Source organism: Megalopta genalis, chromosome 15 (genome assembly GCF_051020955.1).
Source record: "Megalopta genalis isolate 19385.01 chromosome 15, iyMegGena1_principal, whole genome shotgun sequence".
Lineage (NCBI taxonomy): Eukaryota > Metazoa > Arthropoda > Insecta > Hymenoptera > Halictidae > Megalopta > Megalopta genalis.
In genome coordinates, this window is record NC_135027.1 from 6,306,689 (window position 1) to 6,332,615 (window position 25,927).

General features: G+C 34.0%; 8 protein-coding genes across 12 annotated transcripts; 4 read left to right on the forward strand and 4 right to left on the reverse strand.

Moving 5' to 3' along the window:
* Window positions 1-53: 53 nt before the first annotated feature.
* Window positions 54-2,266, reverse strand: Fbxl7 (F-box and leucine-rich repeat protein 7). Its single transcript, XM_033468760.2, has 2 exons — window positions 1,942-2,266; window positions 54-1,686 (listed from the first exon to the last, which is right to left on the reverse strand). The coding sequence occupies exon 2, from the start codon at window positions 1,671-1,673 to the stop codon at window positions 357-359; it is 1,317 nt and encodes a 438-aa protein (XP_033324651.1). The 5' UTR covers window positions 1,674-1,686; window positions 1,942-2,266; the 3' UTR covers window positions 54-356.
* A 519-nt stretch (window positions 2,267-2,785) lies between these two features.
* Slu7 (Pre-mRNA-splicing factor Slu7) lies at window positions 2,786-5,326 on the forward strand. The gene is made up of 5 exons (XM_033468759.2): window positions 2,786-3,424; window positions 3,505-3,776; window positions 3,855-4,178; window positions 4,269-4,566; window positions 4,647-5,326. The coding sequence occupies exons 1-5, from the start codon at window positions 3,197-3,199 to the stop codon at window positions 5,241-5,243; spliced, it is 1,719 nt and encodes a 572-aa protein (XP_033324650.2). The 5' UTR covers window positions 2,786-3,196; the 3' UTR covers window positions 5,244-5,326.
* Window positions 5,327-5,838: 512 nt separating this feature from the next.
* On the forward strand, window positions 5,839-13,966 carry LOC117219634 (cytosol aminopeptidase). Its single transcript, XM_033468930.2, has 8 exons — window positions 5,839-5,987; window positions 6,342-6,457; window positions 11,624-11,787; window positions 11,905-12,079; window positions 12,161-12,485; window positions 12,552-12,820; window positions 12,900-13,078; window positions 13,150-13,966. Exons 1-8 carry the CDS (start codon window positions 5,856-5,858, stop codon window positions 13,371-13,373), a joined length of 1,584 nt encoding a protein of 527 aa, XP_033324821.2. The 5' UTR covers window positions 5,839-5,855; the 3' UTR covers window positions 13,374-13,966.
* LOC117219633 (E3 ubiquitin-protein ligase COP1) lies at window positions 7,061-11,510 on the forward strand. The gene has a single exon (XM_033468929.2). The coding sequence runs from the start codon at window positions 7,318-7,320 to the stop codon at window positions 9,376-9,378; it is 2,061 nt and encodes a 686-aa protein (XP_033324820.1). The 5' UTR covers window positions 7,061-7,317; the 3' UTR covers window positions 9,379-11,510.
* Window positions 13,101-18,379, reverse strand: MED28 (mediator complex subunit 28). The gene is made up of 4 exons (XM_033468940.2): window positions 17,687-18,379; window positions 17,153-17,507; window positions 16,918-17,093; window positions 13,101-15,201 (listed from the first exon to the last, which is right to left on the reverse strand). Exons 1-4 carry the CDS (start codon window positions 17,744-17,746, stop codon window positions 14,983-14,985), a joined length of 810 nt encoding a protein of 269 aa, XP_033324831.1. The 5' UTR covers window positions 17,747-18,379; the 3' UTR covers window positions 13,101-14,982.
* Window positions 18,380-18,532: 153 nt separating this feature from the next.
* On the reverse strand, window positions 18,533-21,027 carry LOC117219665 (uncharacterized). The gene is made up of 5 exons (XM_033468978.2): window positions 20,598-21,027; window positions 20,104-20,433; window positions 19,674-19,988; window positions 19,411-19,611; window positions 18,533-19,277 (listed from the first exon to the last, which is right to left on the reverse strand). The coding sequence occupies exons 2-5, from the start codon at window positions 20,424-20,426 to the stop codon at window positions 18,761-18,763; spliced, it is 1,356 nt and encodes a 451-aa protein (XP_033324869.2). The 5' UTR covers window positions 20,427-20,433; window positions 20,598-21,027; the 3' UTR covers window positions 18,533-18,760.
* A 98-nt stretch (window positions 21,028-21,125) lies between these two features.
* Window positions 21,126-23,570, forward strand: LOC117219637 (TGF-beta-activated kinase 1 and MAP3K7-binding protein 1). 4 transcript variants are annotated; one of them, XM_033468936.2, is made up of 7 exons: window positions 21,126-21,184; window positions 21,261-21,335; window positions 21,669-21,906; window positions 21,989-22,121; window positions 22,376-22,616; window positions 22,694-22,950; window positions 23,017-23,570. In XM_033468936.2, exons 2-7 carry the CDS (start codon window positions 21,275-21,277, stop codon window positions 23,455-23,457), a joined length of 1,371 nt encoding a protein of 456 aa, XP_033324827.1. In that variant the 5' UTR covers window positions 21,126-21,184; window positions 21,261-21,274; the 3' UTR covers window positions 23,458-23,570. The 4 variants fall into 4 exon arrangements, with proteins under 4 accessions (XP_033324827.1, XP_033324826.1, XP_033324828.1 ...); XM_033468935.2 differs by having other exon boundaries at window positions 21,128-21,184; window positions 21,256-21,335; XM_033468937.2 differs by having other exon boundaries at window positions 21,133-21,176.
* LOC117219636 (succinyl-CoA:acetate/propanoyl-CoA:succinate CoA transferase) lies at window positions 23,485-25,837 on the reverse strand. Of its 2 annotated transcripts, none has more exons than XM_033468932.2 (6): window positions 25,460-25,837; window positions 25,193-25,345; window positions 24,882-25,121; window positions 24,397-24,801; window positions 24,062-24,328; window positions 23,485-23,966 (listed from the first exon to the last, which is right to left on the reverse strand). In XM_033468932.2, the coding sequence occupies exons 1-6, from the start codon at window positions 25,635-25,637 to the stop codon at window positions 23,776-23,778; spliced, it is 1,434 nt and encodes a 477-aa protein (XP_033324823.1). In that variant the 5' UTR covers window positions 25,638-25,837; the 3' UTR covers window positions 23,485-23,775. The 2 variants fall into 2 exon arrangements, with proteins under 2 accessions (XP_033324823.1, XP_033324824.1); XM_033468933.2 differs by having other exon boundaries at window positions 23,813-23,966; window positions 24,066-24,328.
* Between the last annotated feature and the right edge of the window lie 90 nt (window positions 25,838-25,927).

Genomic DNA, 25,927 nt, shown 5'->3' on the forward strand with positions numbered 1-25,927 from the left:
CATTTAAATAATAAAAGTATGAAGACTGCCAAGTCGCACATTACCTAATTGAATTGAGTCTAAAAATTTTTATTTATAAAATAAATATACAAATTACATAAAATTTAAAAGATCGCCTTTGTGTATTAAATTATAAAATTAATAAATAGCAAAGAGTAATATTTTGGAACGTATGTAAATATATATAGACATATACGATATACTCTCGCATGACTTGTGGTATACGATATATATGTATATATCTTCACAATCGTTGAATAATTGCTTTTTACAAATTAGTGTCTAGACGAGGGATGAAATGAAAGTTGTTAATAAATAGATAGTAAGTGTCGTAAATAGAGGACGGTTCAGAAGGCTCAGCTTGAGAAACCAGGATTAGTATGCTCTATAATGCATCTACGGCAATAACGTTTCACCGCCCGGTATCCGACCCATGTAACTCTAGGACATTCGCCGATGTTCAGTTGTCTCAATCCTCGTACATAGTAGGATAACGCTTCCAAACCAGCATCTGAGACTCGCTCGCAACCACATAGAGATAGTTTCTTCAAATTTGGACATCCGGTCGAGAGAGCCTCGAGGGTCGCATCACCAATATCGCATTTTCCTATGTCAAGAGCTCTTAACCGGGGACATCCACGGGCCAAAGCCAACGTAGCACTGTCGCTGAGTGCTTCACAGCCACGAGCATTCAAATATCTTAATTTGTAACAATGCCTGGCTACGACCAAAAGACCAGCATCGGACACGCGATCGCATTTGCCTACCGAAAAATAACGCAAGGACGGACCAAGGCGGGCTGCCAATTCACGTACTCCGAAATCTGTAATCTTCACACAGTCGGAAACAGACAACTGTCTTAGACTGGCGCAATAGGAAGAAATCGCGATAAGACTGGCATCAGTTATACGCGCGCATCGTCGTAGATACAAGCATCCGAGATGCGGCATACGTGAGAGTGTCAGTACCAAGCCAGAATCTTCGACCCCATGACAATCGCTGAGATCCAACGACTGCAGCTTTAGTGTTGTTATTCGGCTGCATGCACCAGACACCCCAACGCATCCCGTCAAGTCCAATTCTTTCAGATTTATACAATTGTCTAATACAGCGCTCACATTCGAGTCTGTGACGCGTCTGGAATGCCGCAGTACCAAGGAAGTTAAACTTAAAAAAGGCAGCTGAGTGAAAATACCAGCCAGGCCAACAGCACCTTCGAGCACAAGACGCCGTATGCATGCATGACATCCTCGTCTAGACAGTGCATTTAATGCAAGAGTTGCATTCTGGGGATATCGTATTTCTACTTCTTTCCAGAGTGATGGATCCCACGCTATTTCCCAAAGACGTCTGCAGGTTTGGGCAATGGAGCAGAGATCTCTAGTACCCAGCCAACTGAATATTCTTAATAATAAGGTGTCATCTAGCTGACACAAATCAGCAGTGTACACGCATTTCTGTTGCAACAAAGTTTGCTGCCTAATAGGAACCGATATAGCAGTGGATAATGATGTAGATCGGCAGGCATTATTGTCCAGTGTATGATATCCTAAGTCAATTGCATCCGAGGGTGGTCTGTACAGGCCCACTTTTTGCAACGAGTATATAGCTTCCCTCTCAGAGCCGCCTTTTTCCCCAAAGGATGGAAGGAGTAATGGACATGATCCATCCATTCCATGCTCTGTTCTAAATTGAAAGAAGTTAGTATTATTTTCATTTTTATTTGATTTATACGACACACTAAATTAATAATTTTGCCTGCGCGTCAAAATTGTAAGATAAAATATGCAAGAAATGAAAATAATTAAAAAAAAATGCAAATTGAGAAATAGGACTTAAATTTCGCGGGCATACCGATAATTAATAGATCGATATTCTATATTAGTGAATAAAATAATATCGTCTTTTATGTAAAATAAATGTTCATAAATGGTTACTTACTCATGTGCGACAAATAGAAGAATTATCAACAATACGTGACATTGCAGGCCAATATCGATCTATCTGCCACTGCCACCATTTTGATCTTACATTCCAATTCTTAAAGCAGCTAATATCCAGCGATTTCTTCTCCTCAAATTAAAACATATTGTTTTCTGATACATCGATTAATATGCATATTCCAGATTAAGTTGCTTATGTACACAGAACGATAAATTGAAGTGAAAGTATAAAATTTGATAGACAATATAAAGGCTCAATACAATCGATAAATCCCCACTTTAAATGGGTCCGCTTTAAGCCAATCTTCATGTAGCGAGAAAATGAATTTTCTGATTTTACAATATAATTTAACAAATTCAAATTATGCTTTCTGTCAATATTATTTATAATAAACAATAATTACACATTATTACTTATATTTCTCATGCCTTTTTCTAAATATGACAAAACTATTCGATTACGAATAGTAATCGTACATATGTACAGTGATACATATCTCGCTTCGTTAACGAGAATAAGGGTAGAAATTGCTTTCCTTTGATTGGCTGACAATTCACAGCTAAACAGTATTATCCTTGCAGTCGGAGACAAAAAGGAAAGTGAGCAAGAAAGCATATCAACACGATTCATGTAAAACAACTTACATTTTACATATAGTGTAAAGTTTACACTGATGAAAGATGTAGAGTATCTCACTTTACTGTGTTTGCGGTCTCTCTCTCTCTCTCTTTTCGCTCGGTCATAAGGACTTTCAGAACTTGGCCCTTCTTGTCTAACCACTGCCTAACGCAAAAGAAGGAGAAATGAACTAGGAGTGGAGAATGTCGCATCGCGTTGCTCTCGGGGGCTCCTACTCTTTTTCTCTTTCCTTTGTAGATAAAAAAATGAAAGATAAGTTCTGAAAGTTCTTACGACTATGGTCCATGGTCTCCACTGACAAGAATCATTTATACTCGATTACAAGATATATACATAATACATTCAAAGCTTTCCCGTTAAAATTTTTTAATGTTAGAGTTTGATACAGTGCTCTACGAATCAAATAATGTCGTACTTTTGGATGAACCAGTTCTATCTTTACATATGCATGTATGCATGTGCATAATTGTAAACTTGCCTTAATCATATTTTGCTTCCTTTCAGAATAGGTGGAATATAGGTTAGTTGGCTAGAATAGGAACGTTAAATAAAAGAATTGTTCGAGAAATAAAAAAGAAAAACGATTTTATAAGTTATACGTTATTCGAAAAAGATGGCTAACACGTTATCTAATGTACCTGTGTCCAAAATTATAAAGAATACAAGTAATTTCGAAGATGAGCCAAGGAAAAAAAGTAGAGAGGATTGGCGAAAAGCAAAGGAATTAGAAGAAGCAAGAAAAGCTGGTACAGCACCAGCTGCAGTAGATGAAGAAGGAAAAGATATTAATCCACACATTCCACAGTATATTAGTGCTACACCGTGGTATTTTGGAGCACAGGTATGTACTAATTCTATCGATAATTTTATATTGAAATATACCTTTCACAAATTAACATTTCCTTAAAAATCTGTTTCAAGGGTCCTACTTTAAAACATCAAAGACCACAACCAGAGAAACAGAAGAAATTTAGTGGAATAGATGAATGGTACAATCGAGGTGTAGATTCTTCTAAACTAATAACCAAATTCCGCAAAGGAGCCTGTGAAAACTGTGGTGCTATGACTCATAAAAGAAAGGAATGTATGGAACGTCCACGTAAAATTGGAGCAAAATATACAAATGCAAATATTGCACCAGATGAGTTTGGGCAGCCTGAATTATCTATGGATTACGATGGTAAAAGAGATAGGTAATCTAACTGCTTCCTTTCTACTTTTTCAAGAATAAAACAAATACTAATTTGTATTTATTATCTTACTTCTCATAGGTGGGCTGGTTATGATCCCTCAGAGCATAGAGCCATTGTTGAAGAATACCAAAAAATTGAAGAAGCGAAAAGACAAATGCGTGCAGAGAAGCTAAATGCAGAAGAAACTGATGAACAAGATTCAGATAAAGACGAAGATAAATATGTAGACGAAGTTGATATGCCAGGAACGAAAGTAGATTCTAAACAACGTATTACTGTTAGAAATCTGAGAATTAGAGAAGATACAGCAAAATATCTTCGAAATTTGGATCCAAATTCGGCGTACTATGATCCTAAAACAAGATCTATGCGCGATAATCCTTATGCTGGCACAGAAAGAGAGTATGTATCTCTGTTCCATAAATTTTATATGTTTCAAAATGATTTTCCTAACGAAAGGACCACCTAAATACGTATAACATTTCATTACAGAGTGGATTATAAGGGCGAAAACTTCGTACGTTTCTCTGGAGATACACAATGTCATGCTAACGCTCAGTTATTCGCATGGGAAGCCCATGAGAGGGGTGTCGATGTCCACCTACTTGCTGAACCTACGAAATTGGAATTACTCAAACAGGAGTATGATAAAAAACGCGACGAACTAAAAGACAAAGCTCGAGACTCTATAATCAGTACATATGGTGGTGAAGAGCATCTTGATACTCTACCACCTTCTCTTTTATTAGCACAAACGGAACAATACGTAGAATATTCTAGATATGGAAAAGTATGTAAATTGACAATATTAGATAATACTTTACTTGTGTAATTTGTAAGAATTTTCACATATTTTACATGAATTTACAGATCATCAAAGGACAGGATAGACAAGTGATTCGTTCCAAATATGAAGAAGATGTCTATCCGAATAATCATACGTCTGTGTGGGGTTCTTACTGGCATGCTGGTAAATGGGGATACAAATGTTGCCATTCGTTCATTAAGAATTCCTATTGCACAGGAGAAGCCGGCAAAAGGGCATTTGATGCCAAAGTTATGGAAAACAAAAGAACAATGGAAGAAGAAAATTCCAATGATGAAAAGGAAGATACACCCAATGAAAAATCATCGAGTAGTGATAGCTCATCTGATGAAGAAGAAAAAAAATCGAAAACAATCAAGAAATCCAAATCCTCTAAGAAAAAAGATAAAAAGCGCAAACAGAAGGAACGAAAACAGAAAGAAAAGAAGGCGAAGAAGGAAGAAGGAGACAAGTTGCACCAAGCACTGCAAAGAGAAAAGGATAATAAAAAAAGAGCAGAGAAACTGTTGGAGATAGATGAAAGGAAGCGTCCATATAATAGCATGTATGAAATACAAGAACCAACAGCAGAAGAAATAGAAGCATTCCAAATGAAGCGACAACGCGAGGATGATCCTATGGCAGAGTTTCTTAACAAATGAATAATAAAAACAAATTTTTAATCTAATTCTAAGTCTACTTTGTATTATAATTGTACATATCAATTAAATCATGCTTTAAGTTATTTGATTGTAGAGAACCATTTATTAACTCTATTCATATATCTGTTGGACTAGATATGTATCAGGTTGGAAGTGAAAAATATTAATTTTATTTCTTTAATAATAATTTATTTAACAATATTTGTATATTATAAGCGCATGATGTTCGTATTTAAATATTTCTTTCGATTATTTTCGCGGAAACGGAAAAATATATTGCACACTAAACTTTCCTTATACATATAGTGTCTACGACTAGATTAAAGTTATTCTTCGACGCAATTGGATATTTAAATTATTGTTAGATGTCTGACATACAAATATATACTGATTTCATCAATTAAAACGGTCGGTTGGTAATTTTCAAAAATACTCACCAGATGGCAATATGAAAATAATTGAAGCGAGGGCACTACAGTCGCGGATCTACAATATTGGTGACCAAGTTGTCTAGATATCGTATCTTTTCAGGGAAACACACGCGTACCTTCTCCGGTATGTATGGATATACTACATAGATGCGTCTGCATTCACACTTTTGTATGTTTATACATGTGTGCGTGTCTATATATATCGCACCTAATGCTCTCCGAACAAATTATGGCATTGTCTCTTATCAGGTCTAAGAGTCTACAATACGGTAATTCGCAGTTACGTTTCTTATCCTGCATCGCGACCATGAAGGTAATTAGAAAAATACTATTCGTTTACACATTGGAAAATAAATTTTCGGATGTTTTTGATCGAAAAATCGTTTATATTTTTGCTGTATACAACGAAGTAACGAGGTGAAAAATTTTTGTCAGACTGTCGTGAAAATTTTCGGAAGAGAAAGGAGAGGAATATTTAACCACGTTGTGCAAAATATGAACAAGTTCTTCTAAGAAACATTGAATATCTTTTAATATTTGAGTTTTTCCATTCAGTAGTTTTACTAAAATTAGTTTTCATAAAACTATGGTTCGAATACATTGTAACATACTTAATGAAAGATTATCTACGTTCCATTTTTATTCGTGATATTTCAATTCCCAACAGAAAGGTTTGGTACTTGGTGTATACGATTCAGAAGATGAAAGGAAGATTTCATTGACACCTACGGCGGCTAAATACGATGAACTAGTTAATGGAAAACTACAAAAGAATATCCTATTGTAAGTCCCAGTAATATGTTCTTGTAACCTATAACATATGTATTTTGTAATTTCATTGTGTCACTCGGAATACCAGTTTACGTAGAAGTCTGTGTTCACTTTGCTAAATTAATTGTTTTCTCTTGTGCAATATGCGATACTGATATTATGTGTCTACATTTATATATGTCTATTTTATTTTATATATATATATATATATATATATATATATATACATATAAATATATAAATATAAATATTATGTACAAACAAGTTACCCGAGTGAACTATGGACAAACAAGTTGTACATAACAGATATAGCACAAAATTGTGTACTTCGCACAGTGCATATAGTTTTGTACATGTTGTTTTTGCATTTTCCTTTGAGATTATGAGAATTAACATTAAACAGTGTTTAAATGTTTTATTGATAGTTCCAGCCTGAAACAATTGTCATAATGCTGCCTGAGCTTTACATATAATATTCAGAATTGCTTTTCCTTTGTTATTTTTTATAAAACTTTTACATAAATTATTTTTTCTATTAACAAAATTCTTGAATTCGAGTGAAAAATTATCTTCCATATGAGCTCACTGGCATTATTTTCATTATTTCAGGAGTGACTAGACTGAGAGATGGTATTGTACGCATGATATGAAGCAAAAACTCGCTGCACAGAAGGAGTTGCCAGATCGCATATTTTATTATATAAAGAAACATTTGAAAGCGTATTATTTAGGGGATAATAATTTCTTTTTAAACTGGTTTTCAGTTAAAAATAATTTATTATTTGATGACTGAATTAAGCTTTGAGTAGTATGAAATTTGAAATAGTTCTTTAAAATTTAGCCATATATTAAGAGGTATTTAGATAAAGAGAATGTCGACTATCAGTGATAATAATTTGGGAAATGATAACACTGCTGGAAGCAGTGGGACAGGTGGAGATTGTAATAGTAGATTAAGTAAACAGCATTATTCCACAAATGTTCTTCATAGGATTAGTGGTACACTCGAAGATAAAAATAATGATTATCTGTGCCCTATTTGTTTTGAGGTTATCGATGAAGCTCATATCACACGTTGTGGTCATACATTTTGTTATCGTTGTATAGTGAAATCTCTAGAAGCCAATGGGCGTTGTCCCAAATGCAGTTATACGTTAACACAACAAGATATTTTCCCAAACTTTTTGTTACATGAATTAATATCAAAATATAAGACTAGAATTAAGGGTCTTAGTGAGCTAGGATCTTCTTATGCAACTGATGGTAGGCACAGAGGTATAGGTACAGATTTATGTTTACCACCCTATGACGGATTGAAAGACATTGTAGCAGCTGAAAGTGCTAATTTAACATTACCTGATATAAACGTAATGTTAGAAGTATTAACACAAAAAAAACATTTGCTTGAAGCAGAAACTTGTGCAGCACAAAATAAGTTATTGCATGAGTTTTTGAAGCATTTATTGCAACAAAAGGAAGAACAAAAAAATCAGTTACAAAAAGAAATAACATTGATTAAGAGAGATACAGAAGAAGTCGAAAATATTTTAAGGGATGTTCAAAGTAAATGTCCAAAAATGGAAGACTTAAAGAAATCAAGTGAGAACGATACCGCACAGGTCTCTGCTATTAAAAGAGAGATGATTGGACTTATAGACATAATAGATTCGAATATGGTAAAGCCAATAGATAAAACAGGATCATCTGGGAATGATACATTTGTTAATCCTCCAGGAAGTCAGAAGCAAAATGAATATACACCTGGTTCTACTTTGGCCCTACGCAGAAAGAGAATGCATGCTCATTTCGACGATTTTGTGCAATGTTACTTTGATTCCCGTGCCAAAGAGCTACACCTTGGACATAAAGCTGAAGGACAGAATGATGCATGGCATGGTTCAAGTTCAGGATTGGATGTTTTCAGAGAGAATCTTGTTAAATTTTTAAAGTATAATTCATTGCGCCCATTGGCAACTTTAAATTACTCATCGGATATTTTTAATAATTCTACTATTGTTTCAAGTATAGAATTTGATAAAGACAATGAATTCTTTGCAATAGCCGGAGTCACAAAACGTATAAAAGTATTTGATTACAGCGCCGTAATTAGGGATACTGTAGACATTCACTATCCATGTGTAGAAATGACTTCTAGCTCTAAGATATCATGCGTTTCATGGAATTCTTTCCACAAGGGAATGTTAGCATCATCTGATTATGAAGGAACTGTAACAGTCTGGGATGCTGCAACGGGTCAAAGAACAAAAGCATTTCAAGAACACGAGAAAAGGTGCTGGTCTGTCGACTTCAATGATGTAGACACTAGATTGATAGCATCAGGCTCAGATGATACCAGAGTTAAATTATGGTCCTTGAATAACGATCATTCCGTTGCTTCTTTAGAAGCAAAAGCTAATGTATGCTGTGTTAAGTTTAATCCACGTAGTTCATGTCATTTGGCATTTGGATCTGCAGATCATTGTGTCCATTATTATGATTTGCGTAACATGAATGGAGCATTATGCATATTTAAAGGACATCGTAAAGCCGTTTCGTACGTAAAGTTCATTAACAAGGAAGAGATAGTATCGGCAAGCACTGATTCACAATTGAAAATGTGGAACATTAATAATCCACATTGTTTGCGATCGTTTGTCGGACATGTTAACGAGAAGAATTTCGTAGGTCTTGCCACAGACGGTCATTATGTAGCGTGTGGATCTGAAAACAATGCATTATATGTATATTACAAAGGACTCACCAAACAATTATTCTCTTATAAATTCGATGCTGGTCGAAGTATACTAGAAATGCAAGAAAGAAGAGAAGAGGACCTAAATGAATTTGTGTCTGCAGTTTGTTGGAGACAAATGTCTAATGTTGTAGTGGCTGCCAATTCTCAAGGGATTATTAAAATATTGGAACTTGTTTGAAGATAATCTTAACATAATGCATATACTGCTATGCAAACAAACACACATATATATGAATATGAAATCTGTTCGATATAATTAAAATTTATCCATTTCACTGCTCAGACATAAAACAACAACGAGACGTAAACATTTATTCTAAGTGTTATAGTAATTTGTTAGGAGGCAAATTGTAAAAAAAGAAAGTATCAAATACCAGAAAATCTAAATTATTAGAGACTGAATTATTTGTGAGAATACTCTCAGCATTAAGCAGCACAAATATTATCCTGTAATTACATTTGTATGAAAATTAGTACTGTTGCTTTATTATTATTTTATCTTATGGATGTTATTTGTTAATTCTACTTTCAATTAAGTATTTCTCAATTTAGATGTACATTAATAATAGACTGAATCTTAGCTATAAATAATTCATATGTTTGTACTAATGGCGCATATCTGTCTCTAATGGTTTATAATGCGAAATATGGTATTTTATAATTTCATATTAATTTAGTTATATATAGATTAAAGAATTGATGTTGCTTATTTTTAACACACTTTATTCATTCAAAATTCATATGAATCATTTAGCATTTCATTATATAGAAAAATTCGAGTTACACATCATTTGTCTTGTAAATTACAAATATAGTATACAGTTTTATTACCAAAAATATTCAGCATTGTGAAAGATAATTTTGTGATTGTAATGTTACAGACAGCACTTGATAATGCGAAATCAAATACTTATTTTGAATTCTGATTTTAAATGCAATTTTAATTGTACCATTTGATTTATATAGAAAATATCTTGCCAAAGTAGCCTAATGAATTCAAATCAAGAGATTAGAAATATATTCATATTGATATTATAAATGAATTAATGTGTATTCAATACAATTCGTGCCAAGAGTGTTGTATCAGCTAAGGATAGTGAATCTGCTTGATTATATTAAGTTCCTACTGTCAGCATCAAAATCGTTATATTTATACTAGTGTCGATCCATTTCTAGATTTCTTACATATTCGCATTTCAGTGAACCAGTGTCTGGAGCACAGATTATTAGGGCATTCGGCTTGCAAAAGCAATGTATTCATGAAACCAAAAGCATAGTAGAATTTAATCAAGTTTGCTATTATCTAATCACAATCATATGGCTGGCAATTTATATGAAAATTATTGAAAATTTGTTACTTGTTTGAGCTTGTAGTGATTTTGCTAGTAATATGTTTGAGTTTGTCAACATTTATGGCAGTACTAATATCGACAGGTGCAGTTTATTACTTTGTTCAACGATTGTATGTTGTTAGTTTAAGATAGTTGAAATGCCTAGTGTCAGAGTTAAAGAAAAGTAGAATTTCTGATTAGAAGTAGTAGATTGTAAATATCTTTTTGTTTCAGAATTAGTAAATTTATTATTCAATTCCCATTCATTGGTGAAAACAGTGATAAGTAACAATAAGTATTGTTAATGTTTAAAGAATAGAAAAAAAGTATGCATGTACTATTCTCTATTTTAACATTTTCTCATTTAGCTCTGATTAGTATATGTTAAGTAAATGGTTTTCATGACTAATTGTCTGGAAAGCTGAATGTGTCAATTTTTAATAATTTCTTTAGTATTTACATGGTAATATTTAAGCAATCTTACAAGTATGATGAAACCCCATGACAGATTTACATACTTAAATCTGAGTATACATATAGAGGAAAGATCGAATTTTTGGTATAATACGAATATAGTTTCACATTGTACTATATTATAATTCACAAATCATTCTTTATTATTACAAATTTCTATTAACTAATAACTATGCTGGAAATAATTGTGACGCCTATCTTTGATGTACTCTTAGTACAAATCAATTGTCTCTATTATATAAGAAAAACACAAAAAGAATATTGTGAATTACTATGTAGCCCGAATTGTGAAGAAAATAATTGTAATTACAAATAATAATTTAATACCTAGAATAATCGTTATATATAAATTATTAGATTAATTTAAAAGAAGTTTATTCTAGGATGTATGTAAAAAATAGTATATTTTTAGATTGTATTTTAAAATTGCAAATACTACAGGATATGCTACGAACAATGCCTAGAATTATTGTAACGAATAAATTTGTGGATCTGTGTCTCAGTACATTTTTTCACGTATCTTTCAATCGCAGAACAAACTCACCCTTACCTCAATAATGCATATACCAATTAGAAATAAACATTTTGAATAACACATCAATACTTCTACCACTACAGAGCAGGCCCGAAAATTCCCAAAGGCTCTGTTAGAGTATTTTGGGGTTTGGATGAAAAGGAATATGTGGGAGTTGCAGTAGTTGGTCTTGGGAAAAAGAACCTCGGCATTAATAAACTTGAAGAATTACACGAAGGAAAAGAAAGCATACGTACAGCGGCCGCAGGTAGATACTTGTTATTTTTGAACACATACATAATTTTCTTTCTTTTTCATTATTCTTTTTTTTTTCATTATTTTAACAACATTGACAGTTAATCTACACCAAGTACTTAATTTATAGTGGGTTGTCGTGCTCTGGATGCTGTTGACATTAAAGACATCAAATTAGAAACATTAGGCGACGCTGAAGCTGCAGCAGAAGGTGCTACTCTATCGACATGGTTTTTCCAAGGTTCAAAGAAGAAAGAAAATCTGTCAGTCTTTCCAAACATTTCACTATATGGTCAAGAGGAACAGTGAGTATTATATATTTTATTTATCGAATTCTATATATATATATATTATCCATATACATTGTTACAATTATTCTGTTACAGGGAACAGTGGCGGATTGGAAATATCAAAGCCCAAGCACAGAACTGGGCACGTGAACTGTCAGACACTCCAGCCAATTTGATGACGCCAACAATATTTTCCCAGGAGGTGTCTTCGTGTCTTTCGAAATTAGGAATTACCGTTATAGTACATGATAAAGACTGGGCTGAGCAGAAGAAAATGGGTTCTTTCCTTAGCGTTTCTCGTGGCAGTTGCGAGCCACCAAAGTTCGTTGAAATTCACTACAAAGGTGCTGCAGACGATTGTCAACCGATTGTGTTTGTTGGGAAGGGTGTTACTTTTGACGCGGGCGGTATAAGCCTCAAGGTAAATGATTGTTTAGCAAAGTTTTTTGATTAGGTCGATCTGTACATAATTATTTCTTTTATGTAGCAACCAGCGGATATGGACGAAATGCGTGCAGATATGACTGGTGCATCATGTGTAGCAGCCTCTATTCGAGCTGCCGCTGAACTGAAGCTAAAAGTTAACATGGTTGGCTTAATTCCACTTACCGAAAACTTGCCTTCCGGACATGCCACCAAACCAGGAGACGTTGTATTTGCAATGAATGGAAAAAGTATCATTGTAGATAACACGGATGCAGAAGGCAGACTTATTCTTGCCGATGCCCTTTGTTATGCTCATGAATTTAAGCCTAGGTAACTATTAGAGATATTTTAGAAACTTGTACGTCTCTACAAAACATATTTGAACATATATGTATAAATGTAACTGTAGATGTATCTTGGACATCGCGACGTTAACCGGCGCAATAACAATCAGTTTGGGAGGAGCAGCAGCTGGAGTCTTTACAAATGATAGTGCACTTTTTGAGAAATTAAAGGACGCTGGTACTGTGACTGGTGATCGAGTATGGAGAATGCCACTCTGGAAACATTTTACAGATGATATGACAAGTAATATAAAACAATTGAACTGTTTCGTTTTTCTTTCTCTTTCATTTTTTACATTTTTTTATATTTTACAGAAAAAGTTAAATCAGCGGATATAAATAATATTGCAAAAACGAAAGTTGGCGGCGCATGCACGGCTGCAGCTTTCTTAAGAGAGTTCGTTGAATGCGATACACCGTGGATGCATTTGGATATCGCAGGAGTAATGATGATTGGTGAAGAATTGCCATATATACCAGCCGGAATGGCAGGTCGTCCAACTCGTACGCTTATTCAGTTCTTACAAACATTCTATTAAAATATTCAACTGACTTCAGTTGTTTTTTTTTGCCTCTTGTACGGCTATTTCTATATACATATACGCCCACCTCCCTTATTATATTCCGACAACTGCATTTTTGTAAATGAGTATAATGTAAACAAAAATTCAATCTAACGTTCGTCATATACAAAATTTGTAATCGTTACGTTTGTGTACAGAATTATATTACTTTACAGTGCAGCAGTATTTAGTGTAACTGTAATGAATCCATAATCTGCTTTGTGCATATTATGTATGTCATATTATGTAAAAAGTTAAATTTGCGTTACCGAACATTAATAACCGCATTATACAGAAAATGAAAAAATAAAAGAGGCATACAGTAATAACGGGAATACTTTTGTACAATAAGGTACAGAAAATACGCTACGCTTGTATAAGAAACAAATTTTTTAACATACCACTCATGGGAGGAATGTTGTTATTTGGGCAATTTACATTTTATTTGTGTCGCATTTTTTATACATCCGACAGATTTGACCACTGTATAAACGTTACCCACGTTTTGTAAAAGTAATAACAATTTTTTAAACTTAAAGTAATAAAATACAAGATTTATTGTATGGAAACTCGTGCCTCTAATTCTATGTACATGTGAATCTTTATGTTACTCTTCTTCACTTACACACACGATTTTGTTATGTACAGTTTTCGTTGCTTACCCTTTTAAAATGAATATCATCGTTCCGTGGGCGCATTATATTTTACATAATCTTATGAGTTATTACGTTACATAGACTAATGCAAAGTATACTTATATAAAAAGAATCGCAGAAGTCACAAATAAACAAACAAATTGTAACAGAAACTGAGTAATACTCCACATTCACGTTTCTTCCATCACGCATATTTTTGCATAACTGTCACACAATTATTGCAACACAACTTTAAAATTAAGTTAAGGAAGCACTTTAATGCTTCTTATGCTAGACAGCATTGATATTAGCATCTCTGAGTTTTTAAGTGCTGTTCAACAACTTCATGCTTTTAGACTGAAAATTGATTCACAGCTGAGGACTTCTTGATACGCTTTTCGTTAGTAAAAACAATTCCCGTTGTATGTCAACTCACTTCAATTAACGTAATCTGATCATTTCTTTAAAGATTACTATTTAAAAATGTTTTATCTTTTTGATACAATGCAGTCATTGAAAACTATCAATAAGCTTACAATACGTAAAGATTAGGAAATATTTCTATTCATTCTGACTTAAAAAAAGACAATAAAATGTACAAGCGCTATTAACAGAGAGATACTTTGTCAATGGTTTTTAGCATAACAGAAATGAAATCCATCGTTTTTTGAGGAAAGTCTATGGTCACAAGGATTTCAGACGTAGGGACAGTACTTCGCAACATTGTAAATAAATTGCGGCAATTGTGTTCATGTACAAGACGGTGGAGGCTGCTGCTGAGGAGAGGGAAGGGGCGCTGCCGCAGCAGCTGCGACTGCGGCAGCAGCAGCATACGACGACGGGTCTGAAGTATCGAGGAGCGGAGGTGGTGGAGGTAGATTTCCTCCTGCGCTACGTCCTTTTCCTCGGCCTCTTCCTCGACCCCGACCCCGGCCCCTCCCCCTTCCGCGTCAACTCCGCCTTTCCGGCATTCCTATATTGCTCGTTGTCTTCTCCAGAAAAGCTAATGGACCCTGAAGGGCACTACTTCCTACACCTCCAACAGGAAATCCAGCTCTTGCACCAGCTACGCCTACACCTCCTTGCGTCATGAACATGCCCTGTTGTCCAACTGAAACACCAACTCCCTGAAGACTAGATGTAGGAGGATTGCCAGAGCCTTGCTGCACCTGCAACGTTACGTCAAATGTTCTAAAAAGATGTATACAATTTACCTTTATGAAGTTGTGGAAATTGATGTTCAATAAGTCAAATGAATATATAAGGTTCTTAAGGATCCAAATGCATATACATCTAGATATACAGATTTCAGAATTATAATAAAAGTAGTGTCCCAATAGTTGTAAGCCAATAGGGTGGCAGGAATAGTAATTAAGATAGGCGAGGGAAATGAAAGAAAGCACAATGTTGTTTTACCATGAACAGAGATTTATTCTGCAAACATCTAGTTGCATGTAGAGACAACACAAGCGAAATGATATACGTTTGTTTACTTGCAGTTACCCATTTTAATGAATGGCTGCAATATAGTTTTGTTCGGTATGATTTCTAAACATTTATGCGAGAGAAACTCGTATTAGTATATGAAGTACAGAAGAACAGTCACAATAAACATGGAACAAATCTGTCATATAATTATTATGACTTATTGTGAATAAGATTTCAGTATGATCTTTTGAATATAAAGATATTGTTCGTAAGGGCTTTTATAGTGATATAATGTGCATGCATACATATTTTCATGCAAAATAGATTTATTATATTATAATCAGGGAAACTTATAAATACTGAAAAATATCTCGTTTCTTTAACAATTTATAATATGTAATGCAATGCAATCTATGATATGAAAAAATGTGAAAAAATGGATATATATATATATATATAAAGGAGATCACTTTAGGCTTCAAGTGTTAGTTCCTGCTCCTATATTATGACTCATATTCACGAAAAATCGTTAGATTTGTTATTACCATTAAGCAAACTGATATATGCGCATCTGTTTTCTTTATTATTGCAGTTATCAGATTTCTTATAGCAGTTTTTGGATAAACATTTGTACGCATTTTAATATCAATAATTTTGGCACCATTTTATATAACATATTTATACAGGTATATATATATTTGATACTTTCCTCTCTTCATAAATGAAAGTCATGCTTTTATATTTCTATCTATCGTAGATACTAGTAGAAGTACTTCAATTTTTTTCCATATATTACACTTCTGTGGATAGGAGTTATGTAAGGCACTGATTATACACAACACTATACAGTATACATTGCTCTTTGTGCAATAGGACAGAATAATTTTACGTGTTGAATAGCTAGTATTGTAAGAAAAAAGAGCAAAAATAGTCTCTATGATTCTGGGAAATATTTCCAATCATAAAAGATCTCTTAATAATTTAAACTATTTATATACACCTTGTACATTCATACTCCCATGCATACACACAGGCAGACATATAAAATCATTCAACAATAGTATTGATTTTTAAATTGTAACAAAAAATAAAAAACGTAATAACAATAAATATACTAAAATTAGAATGAGAGTAGTAAAGCAAGTATAAATAATCTTTTGTAACAAGTGACTGCATGGTGCTACGATATTTTGTATAGAGGAATCACGAATGAGTCTTAATTTATAACTAAAGTGAGATAAACGTTAAGAAACAACAATTTAAAATGTTACTTTTTTTTAGCTATGACCACCACAGTAAAATAAAGTTTCTATTTATAAATGCACAATTTCTTTTCTTCCCTGCAGTTAAAAAATTCTGTTTGTGCCATATTGAAAAAAATATCTCCAATAGTAATTTCAAACAGCAGCCTTAGTACAAAGGTTTCAGCATTTCTTGTAATGGTATTATTTAAATACCTGTTGCTGATGAAGCTGTTGTTGCTGCATTTGATGTTGCATTTGATGTTGCAATTGTTGTTGCTGCTGGAGCTGTTGTTGATGTTGCATTATTTGTTGTTGTTGTTGCATTGTTGTATTCCCTCCTCCATTAGTGGTTTGTTGATTTTGCCCACTTTGAGTACCATTTGGTAAACCTATGGCATTTTGAAATTATTAAGTCCTTTATTATGTACTCATTTTTATAGATTCTTACCATTAGGTGCTGGACCTTGAGCTGGGGATTTAGCCCAGCCTTGTAGATCTGCTAACAAATTTTGCCACACTGCAATCTTATCATAGTGTCTTTTTATCAGATCTTCTTTTCGTGCTAACTCTACTCTAAGATCATTAATATCCTCTTTAACTACTAGTTCTGGCTTTAATGCAGATAATAAGAATCTCTTCTGTAGAAAGAAGGCCTCCATTTGCCTCGCCAAGTCTATGAATCTCAATGTGACTTGTTCGACTTCACTACAAGCTTCCTCATTATCCACAGTCAAACCACCAGACATTCCAATCCCAGTGTTTCCTAATCCCTCGTCCTTTGCCGTTAATATACTCAAACATTGCTGTAATTGTATTTTATATTAATAGATGTCACCATATAAACAACTCATGGATAATATTATACATAATATAAAACAGTTTTTTAAATCAAAGTGAATGTCAAAAGGACAAAAAATGTAAAATTAAAATACTAAATGCTAATACATTAATGAAAAAAATTGTAGCGCTTCTAATAACATACCTGGAATGCTTCCTCGAATTCGTCAATAAGGTTACCATTACCATTGGTGGGTGTCGCCATTATACTTGTAGTGTTTATGTACAAAAAGAGACTTTTTTTTACAATTATATTTAACTTAATTTAGCAACGATATAAGTAGGTACATAATATAATGTCTTGAAATATAATTAGTCTCTGGATAGTATACACGTTTGTTCTTTAAACAAGACATTAAAATCTTATAATTGAACGGAACATCACGCAAAATCACTGATCCATACTGATGCATACATTAGATGCAATAATTCATCCTTTCGTCATTTAATATATTAAACGTAACAATATACTTATTACGAAGATAATACTGCATAACGAATTTTTTGATCAGTTAAATGTAGGATGTGCACATGCACAACTCTGCTCACATGCAACAACTAAAACGATAATCAAGCATAATTTAGTTACGTTTTAGTAACTAGTCAAGAGCTTTCTCTTTTCCAAATTCAAGAACCTTTCTATCCCCACCATTCTGCTCTGCATTCACCTTTGCGCAGTTACTTTAAAAAGAGAACGGGAGATGATTTAAGAGAGACAGAACGAACCTAACGGGCTCTATGACGAATGTCCACACGGACGAAAACCTAGGCCGTCTCATTTTACCGTGCTTGTGGTCTCACTCTTTTCGCACATCCGTACGCCTAGCACTCCATCTGTAACACGTAGCGCGATATTCGACTTGTACTTTTCGCCTCGTAGGATTCTCGATCACATTTGCCAGTGAATTTGCGAACGATGCTCAATGCACATTGAGATATGTTTCGAATGTAAACATAAACTTGTCTAATGAATATTTCTATTGCTCCAGAATGTTTAAATATTCTCTTTTATTTCTTAGTTGTTCTTATTTACATTATGCAATTATGGATCATCAATTCCGTTTAAAAACAAATTAATTGAATATCAAATATTAATAAACAAAAGTGTAGGTAGCAAAGAATTTATTACTAATATTTTAAATTTCCCCTCTGTTAACTTTGAATCTATTATATGGATGGTTCTATTTATTTGCCTAGTATTAAATAGGTCAGATTTCGTTCAAAAATCAATTAAATCAAATTCTATTAAGTCAGGTACATCAGGTTCTGGCATTGGTTTATACCATGGATCCTCTAACTCCCATAAATCTGGAGGCAGCATCGCTCTACCCGGAGGTGGTCCACATACTGGACATGGAGGATAACGTTCAACATCAAAGAACCTCTCTAATTCCTCTGGATCAAACGTTTTATGTTTGTAGGTTTGTTGCTGCTGTGGAATAGGAGATGCATGAGCTTTAACTCTGGATTGAACAGGTATGGCTGTGCCTAATTTTTCGTCTTCCTCCCAAGATATATCTTTATCTACATAAAGTTCTTCTTCAAAAGGAACATTTAAGTGTAAATCATCTGAAACTTCTTCTGCTATTCTTTCAAATTCTTCTTCTAATTTTCTGTCTGCTACTCTTGCTGCCATAGCTTCTTTAGCTTTTCGCAGAAATTCACGAGCTGCAACAATATTTGGATGATCGATTCCATGTTCAGGTTGAAACATTTCACTCTCCACATCAGGAACTCTATATATTGTTAAGAAAGGTAATTGCCATTACAGTTAGATAAGTAATAGTTTTTCCTAAATTATTGATTTCATTCTCATTGTTACAGAAGTTCACTGTGCATTTCAAGTAAAAATTTGCTTTTCAACTCTACCTTATTACTTGTCTAGGAGGAGGAGGAGGAGGAGGAGGTGTGTATTCCACAAAAGAACCAAACTCAGGTGGAGTTTCATCCGCAATGTTAACAGAAACGTTTGCTACTGTCATAACAAAATCTCGTCTAGCTTGTTGTAAATCTTCTAATTTAATTTGCACTGCTTCAGCTTCTGTAGCATCTTGCTCATCGAGAGCATCACTGTTACAATTGGAAAGATTTTGTATCAGAATTATAGGTAAAGCAATATATGACAGCTTCACCTGATCACTTGAATAGAGCGATTTGCAATTTGCGATGTTTCTTTTGGATCAATGTCTGCAGGTTGTGGTACGCTGATAATGGTAGTGCGATTCTCGTTTACTGTTCCAGGAGGTATTACAATATTGCTGATTGGTCCTTGCCCAACTGGTTCAGCACTGATTACATCAGCGTTCATCATTCTAGCTAATTCAGTAGTTTGTCTAGGTACAGTCTCGTCAGGTGGTCTTGATCTTGATCGTGGGATTGCACCCCTCGATGAAGCTGCAGCCATAGGTAGAGATTTTCTTGCATGCGGAAGCCTTTCTCTACCGATCCTAATTAAAAATTGCTTTTAGGATCGTGATGAGAAATTCTTCGTGTTACAAATTTTAGTAAATCTAACAAGTTAAATAAATATTTGATTAAGTTAGATTTGACTATTGCCACGACCTGGAATCACCTCCTACTGGAGCGGGTGTTCTTCTTGGTATTCGTTCACCGATCATTTCTTCATGCTTTTTACGCTCGTATTCCTGCTTGACTTTTTCTGCTGCCTGCATTCTGGCAATCATTGCTTTAGTCATTCCCGGCCTTTGAAAGTCCACCTTCTTTGGTTCACGCAATACTCTCTTTCGAGCCTTAAATACATCTTGCTGCTGACCTCTTGCTATTGTTTCTTTCTGTTTCAGTTCTCTTAACAAAGCACTCGTCTTTGCTTCACGAAGGTGCTGAGTTTTCGTTAAGCCACTTCCGGGCCGTCCGAGCCGACTCATTTTGGTTCTACCACGTTTTCAAGTTAAAGAAAAACTTCGTTAAAATTTTGTTAAAAAATGTATTATATCTTCTTGTTATTAAGTGACAAATATCACTAGTTTAATCATCGCGTGAAAAGATATTATACCTTAAAGAAGCATTAAGAATAGCATTAAGTATAATATAATAACCTAATTAAATGTTACTTTTCGTTGGGAAATATTTATTTCAGTAATGTTTCACTGACAATTTGACAAGTCTTCATATTGCAAGTATTTCTTAAAATTACTAGTCCATAATTTTCAGTGTAGAGATTACATTTTCAATATTGGTTCATTTTATTTTAGTGTATTAGTTTTTGAATTTGGTCCTGATCATATAGTATCTAAATCACATGAAATTTGGCAGGTAGCATAAGTATTTGCAATAGGAATTGCTTTTGTTTTTGACAATTTACTAAATGTTTTATAGAAACATAGAAATATCGAAAAGTCTTATTTTATGCTTCATTTTACATGTACATAATTTTCTAGGGATGTCAAAACAAAAGAATATATATTTATGCTTATACACATACATATTTTGATATTTTGATTATATATGTTTCATTTTTTAATGATCGAAAAGGTAAATTCTATAGCATAGTAATTTAAAAGTAAAATTTTGTAGTTTGCGGTGGCTATTTAAAAATTTAAATTTAATCGATTGTTGCAAAACTTCCGATACTTGCAATCAAAACAAATCGATACTTTGGTCGATATGTTGCAAACGTAAGTCTGTATGTACTTAATATCAGTTGAATTCTTCGCTTAAGTTATTATATTATATATTTCTAATAATGCCAACTAGGGCAGAACGCCCTAATTTAATGCCTTTTCAGGATACTCAATACAGTTGGACGGATGATTTACCGGTTTGCAAACAATCTGGTATGTAACTATGCACAGTTCTGGTGAGCGTAACCTCAAAAATTTATTACTCCAATATTTACACTAATATTGAAATAAACCAGTATTTATAAATATTGTTGGTTTTTTTTCTACTAATTGTTAACTCTTAATAGGTTTTCAAATGTACAAAAATTCAATCAATATTGGGATGATTTAATAATAAAAATTTATCTAAATGTATCAATTTCTCTAATTGAATCAAAACATTATATGATTATCAGCGCAAAATTTGATTACACAACAAAAACTTTGCTGTCTGTTCAGTCAAAATACATTCAAACCTCGCTGAAACAAATATTTATTTTATTTCAGGAGTAGGATTTTCGACTAATCAAATTTATCGGGAGGATGGATATAGACAAGAAGAGCACCCATTTGAAGATCGTAGTTTCCATTGTCGCTATGATGACTCAACATTCCTTTATGGAGTATTTGATGGACACGAAGGAACTAAAGCAGCTAACTTTGCTATGCAAAGAATGGCTGCAGAGATTTTGCTGGGTCAGTTGAGTGGAAAATCAACTGATGAAGAGATCAAAGAAGTTCTACGGTAATAATATGTATAAAATAGTGGAAATAACAATTAACAATTTATTATCATTCTATTAACAATTTATACATTATTATTTTAGGCAAGCATTTATTGCTGTAGAACGGGGATATCTAGATTCCATTGGCGATCTTTTGGCTGAACGTGCCAGTTTGCAGTTTGATATACCCGATGGTTTAAATTCATATGAAACTTATCAAAAATTCCCTCACTTGGTTAGTCGAATTTACTGACTGCATTTTCAAGAAAACATATTATTATAGTATAGAATTCATATTTCAAATTCAAGTGATATTTCTTAATTCTATACTTTTTACTATATCTATACAAGCAGTTTTTGTAGTATTATTCTTTCAAAAACTAAGGCCTGTAGAATGGAGAGCCAATTAATGAAAGATGTTTCCTTAAATTTTTAAATCTATTTCTTTGTTCATTGGTGAAATTATAAATGAATAAAACATTTATACAGGTCGATAAGTTAAATTCATTAAATTGCGAGCTATCAGCAGGAACCAGTGCAGTTGTAGCTCTTGTATATGGTGGAAGATTGTATGTAGCGAATGTTGGTGATAGCAGAGCTTTATTATGTAAAACTGACAGTAATCAAGTTCTAAGAGTTGTACAATTAAGTGTCGATCATGATTTACGGAATGAAGATGAATTATTACGACTATCTCACTTAGGATTAGATATCGATTCGATAAGACAAGGTGAGTTAGTAATGTTGAACTAACGTTTTAAGTGATATTATAGCAGATGTGATATTTAAAACAAATTTATTTTGAAGGATCTCATCTTGGAAATCAAGAAAATACACGATGCCTTGGAAATTATCTTGTTAAAGGAGGATACAGAGAATTTGAGGAATTGGCAACTGCCACAGCAGAGCCTATTATTGCTGAGCCTGAAATTCATGGTGGGATAGAACTTGATGAATCGTGCAGATTTTTACTACTCATGTCTCATGGTCTGTATAAATCGTTAGAAGAAGCAACCGGTACCGACCAAGTTAATAAAGAATTAGCACTTATAGCTGTTGAACAGGTACGACATGGGTATTCATAATTGTACGATTATATAAGAATCAGTTTCATATCGATTAAATTTCAGTTTCGCGTGCAGTCTACGTTGACTGGAGTTGCTCAAGCTGTTGTAGATAAAATAGTAAGGATTCATCACGATGTCAATATGAGTATTTCACAAAGTACAGTAACTACTGGTAAACGTGACGATATAACTCTGCTTGTACGAAATTTTAATTTTCCACTTCCCCATGCTTTGAAAAGCCCAACCAATCAGTCTGTTAGATTTAATCCAATCGTTGAAACTGCTCCGATAAGAACAATGCCAGAAACAGAGGATTATTCAAGCACTGGAGTTACAGACGAAGTGTCGACAAGCGATACTTCAACATCAGATATATATTCTTCAGGAGAAAAGCCAACGGATAGAAACGCAAGGATTAAATCTTACGTTAATTTCTCGGAATATTATGAAAATGTGGAAAAGAGACGTCAGGAAGGAACTCTACCCGAAGGCATCAATTTTTAGTTGTAGAATCCTAGAAAATACTAAGTATTTGTTAAATTTTGTATTATGTTTGTATATATTTATTTTGTATATATGTCTTTCAAATAAAACATCAAAAATTCATGCATGTATAACCGTTTGCATGTAATGAATATAACAAAAGTTGCGGTATAAGTTAAATAACAATTATAAAACTTAATCTCCTTCTTTTTTGTCTCCTTAAAGTGATTACATGAACAGTTTCAGTTTGTATGGTATAATTTCAATTCGTCGACACACCTTAATCAAATTTTGATAATACAACCTACAATTTAAAGCCTACACGTTCGTGTATATAGATTATAAATATTTCGTTGGGTTTGTTTTGAGTCTCTCATATGCAGCCTTTTCGAGGCATTCCCTATGATCTGGATGAGCGATTTGAATCAATGCATTCGCCCTTTGACGTAACGTTTTGCCAAAAACGTTTGCTACACCATGTTCCGTTACAATGTAGTGTGCGTGTGCCCTTGTTACTACAACTCCACCACCTGTTTAACAGTTATAATTATTATGATAAAAAGATAGCAATACTCGATGAGCTTAATCTAATTACAGCAAGTATTATTTCTTGTTTGTTTCATACCAACTTTGAGTACAGGTTGAATTTTACTTTCCCCCTTGCTGGTTACTGAAGGAAAAGCAATCACAGCTTTCCCCCGACCATCTTGGCCCATCGCAGCACCACGAATAAAATCGAGTTGCCCACCGAAGCCAGAATACATCTTGCAACCTAAACTATCGGAACATATTTGACCAGTAATGTCCATCTCTATGCAAGAGTTAATGGCAGTCATTTTCGGTTGTTGCGATATCACTCGAGGATCGTTCACATAGTTGATCGTAAGCATTTCTAAATGAATAAGTAATCAAAGTTATACGTACATATATGCAAACATACATGCATACATACATACGCACCTACAAACGGATTACTATGTATGAAGTCGTATACTCTTTTAGTACCAATCGCCAAAGAAGCTACCATGCGTCCTCTATGTTTAAGTTTCATTTTATTTGTAATATTTCCACGTTCCGCTAGATCCACCATTGTATCACCCATGATTTCCGAATGAATACCAAGATCTTTGTGATTGCCAAGGGAACAGAGAATAGCGTCAGGTATATTGCCAATACCAAGTTGCAAAGTTGCTCCATCGTCTATTAGCCTTTGCGCTATAATTTTGCCAATTTCTGCTTCAATATCATTCGGTGGACAACTAGCCACGCATGGCAAAGGACAATTGTACTTTACAGCCCAATCGATGTGGCTACAATGAATGATGGAATCTCCGAATGATCGTGGCATGTGTTCATTGACTTGAGCTGTGACCAATTATAAAGGTAACTTTGATTTCAGTGTATTCATAACTACTGCTACAGTAGCAATCTTATTAATTACTGACCAATGATCACTTTAGCTGTACTGAGAGCTGCACGAGTACAGTCCACGCTCACGCCTAAGGAACAAAAGCCACGTGCGTCTGGCACACTAACATGAATCAGGGCAACGTCCGGAATAATCCTCTTTTCGTAAAACAGTTTCGGTACTTCATGGAGGAATATTGGAATGTAGTCTGCACGGCCTTCGTTCACAGCTTCTCTGACGTTCGCTCCAATGTAAAAGCTCACAGATCTAAAGTGTTCTAAATAGAGTAAATTGTAATTATTAATATGGTGTGCCGAAACGGAAATTAGCAATTACGGAATATCATACTTTCGAATTCAGGGCTCGCGAACGGGGCGTCTCCTTCAAGACCCATGTGGATTAATCGTACCCCGCGTAGATTATTGCAAACACCGTGCTCCGTCATAGCGCGTATTAACTCATTTGGTGTCGCTGCACCACCTTGTATAAAAACTAAATGCTCTGGAAAAATAAATTTCAACGATTACGACGTTAGAATGAGAAATATAAAGATAATATAATAAGTTTGATGATCAAAAAGTTTATTCGAGTTCTGAGCGGAACCATGGTAAATACCTGAATTTATAATTTTTACTGCATCTTCCACGCAAACCCATCTTGGACATCGTTTCAGTGGTTGTAGTGGTTCTCGTATAAATTTCAGACCGCACAAGTTGAAATTTCTCTTATCCACGAGATTGTTGAATGTTGCATTCAACGACTCCAATTTTCGACGTAAATTAAATCCGAACATTTTTATGTAGAGTGTAGAATAAAAATTAAAGATGTCAAAAATCGTCCGGACGCCTGAAATTCGAATTAACTTCGTCGAATCGGTGGAATATATACTGGAATTACATGAAAATTTGGAAAGCACATAATCTAAACAATTTCATTGGCTTTAGATGTCACTTCACACCAAATCTGGATAGGATTTGTTGCCATCTCCACGATAACTATTTGAACGTCGCATTTGTCGGTTTTCGATTTTTCAGTCCTCTCCTTTTGATGTGTTTGTTATACTTATATTTTCCAACACCCCAT